The 1,335-nt window shown below is 34.2% G+C and overlaps 2 protein-coding genes across 2 annotated transcripts in view; one reads left to right on the plus strand and one right to left on the minus strand.

The window, feature by feature from the left end:
• LOC108747070 overlaps positions 1–1,335 on the minus strand; it is a 158,170-nt gene that overhangs the window by 1,987 nt on the left and 154,848 nt on the right. The gene's annotated exons all lie outside the window — the stretch shown is intronic.
• The window catches only part of LOC108747071 (chymotrypsin-2-like), a 3,572-nt gene continuing 2,927 nt past the window's right edge, over positions 691–1,335 (plus strand). Inside the window, exons 1-2 of the mRNA XM_018484324.1 lie at positions 691–823; positions 898–1,248. Of these exons, the coding sequence (XP_018339826.1) occupies positions 691–823; positions 898–1,248 (484 nt within the window). The remainder of the gene's footprint in view (positions 824–897; positions 1,249–1,335) is intronic.

A 1,335-nucleotide genomic window follows, 5' to 3' on the forward strand; every position in this document is an offset into this window, starting at 1 on the left:
AAAAAATGTTTCAAATAAAAGAGGGACAGTTTCGAGGAAAATTTTGGGTACTCATGTAGGTAGAGCACTTTGGAATACTCATGGCTAGGCACTTCGACGAATCCAAAGAATTCCTGTCCGATAACATCTTAGAATTCACTTTGAACGAAGGTAAGATACTCTGTGACAGGTTACACATTTACACACTTACCTGGGTTTATCATTCTCAGGGCTGGTTGTTCCATTTTCAGATAAATTATATGGTAATTTATCTATTGGATAAACAAAAGAATAAAAGAGTGAAAGCATAAAAGAATAAGAGAGTAAGATAGTGAGATGAAGTTTATCGAAAGGTGGAACAACCCAATCTCAGTTGGATAGTAAAAACGAAAGATTTAGATGCGTAAGTATACTCTACGGATTTCCTAACATGCCAGGAATATTCAAATTTTTTAGTAAAACAGAAACATCTTATCAAGTCTTATAAAAAGGAAATTCTTGAACTGCAGCGACAGTTGCTCGAGTTCATTACAAGTAGTTACACAAAATCTTAGTACAGTTATATTATAAGTCCGAAACTAATATAAGTTCGTATAAGTTATTGTACGCAAATTACAAATAAATTTCTTTTTTTGGAATAATATCTCTCGAGAATTTTATATTTTAAAGTTTTGTCGGAATAACATTCTCAAAATTACGGAATAATCCATCATGAATTTGAAAAATGTAAAAATATTTTTGTATTTTCTAATTTCATTAATAATGTGTCAATATATTCAAAGTCAGTCCCATGAATGCACACATACACCTGACTATAATTTCGTAAAAGACCTAAATAATTATGGTAAGTATTTAGTAGTACATATATTGTATTCACAACACAATATTTAAGTAATTTTTCCAAAACGATAAATCTAGGAGATGAAATAACTAAAATAGCGGGCGGACAAAACGCAAAACTCGGAGATTTTCCGTACATGGTAGTGGTGCATCAAATCCTAGGTAACGGAAACGCCGTACAATGCGGAGGCACGATCTTATCAAAAAGATGGGTTCTCACAGCCGCTCACTGTGCGATAAGATACCCACGAAGATTTTTAGTAGTTTTCGGTATCGTTAACAAGTATGGGATAAGCTACGATACTTATATAGGTCCCGGTGGGTCCATGATTGCGACTCAAGCGTTTATATATCCAGATTACAGTCAGGGCGACAATGTCTTGAACGACATTGCTCTAATTTATATGCCGCATGATATTCCGTTCTCCAGTAAGTATAAATTCAATTAACCCTTATCGTATAAGGTCGGGTCACTAGTGACCGAGCGATTTCTGTTCGTCAAAGTTTCTTTGAGTC

This window comes from Trachymyrmex septentrionalis, unplaced genomic scaffold, assembly GCF_001594115.1.
Source record: "Trachymyrmex septentrionalis isolate Tsep2-gDNA-1 unplaced genomic scaffold, Tsep1.0 scaffold190, whole genome shotgun sequence".
In the NCBI taxonomy this organism is placed as follows: domain Eukaryota; kingdom Metazoa; phylum Arthropoda; class Insecta; order Hymenoptera; family Formicidae; genus Trachymyrmex; species Trachymyrmex septentrionalis.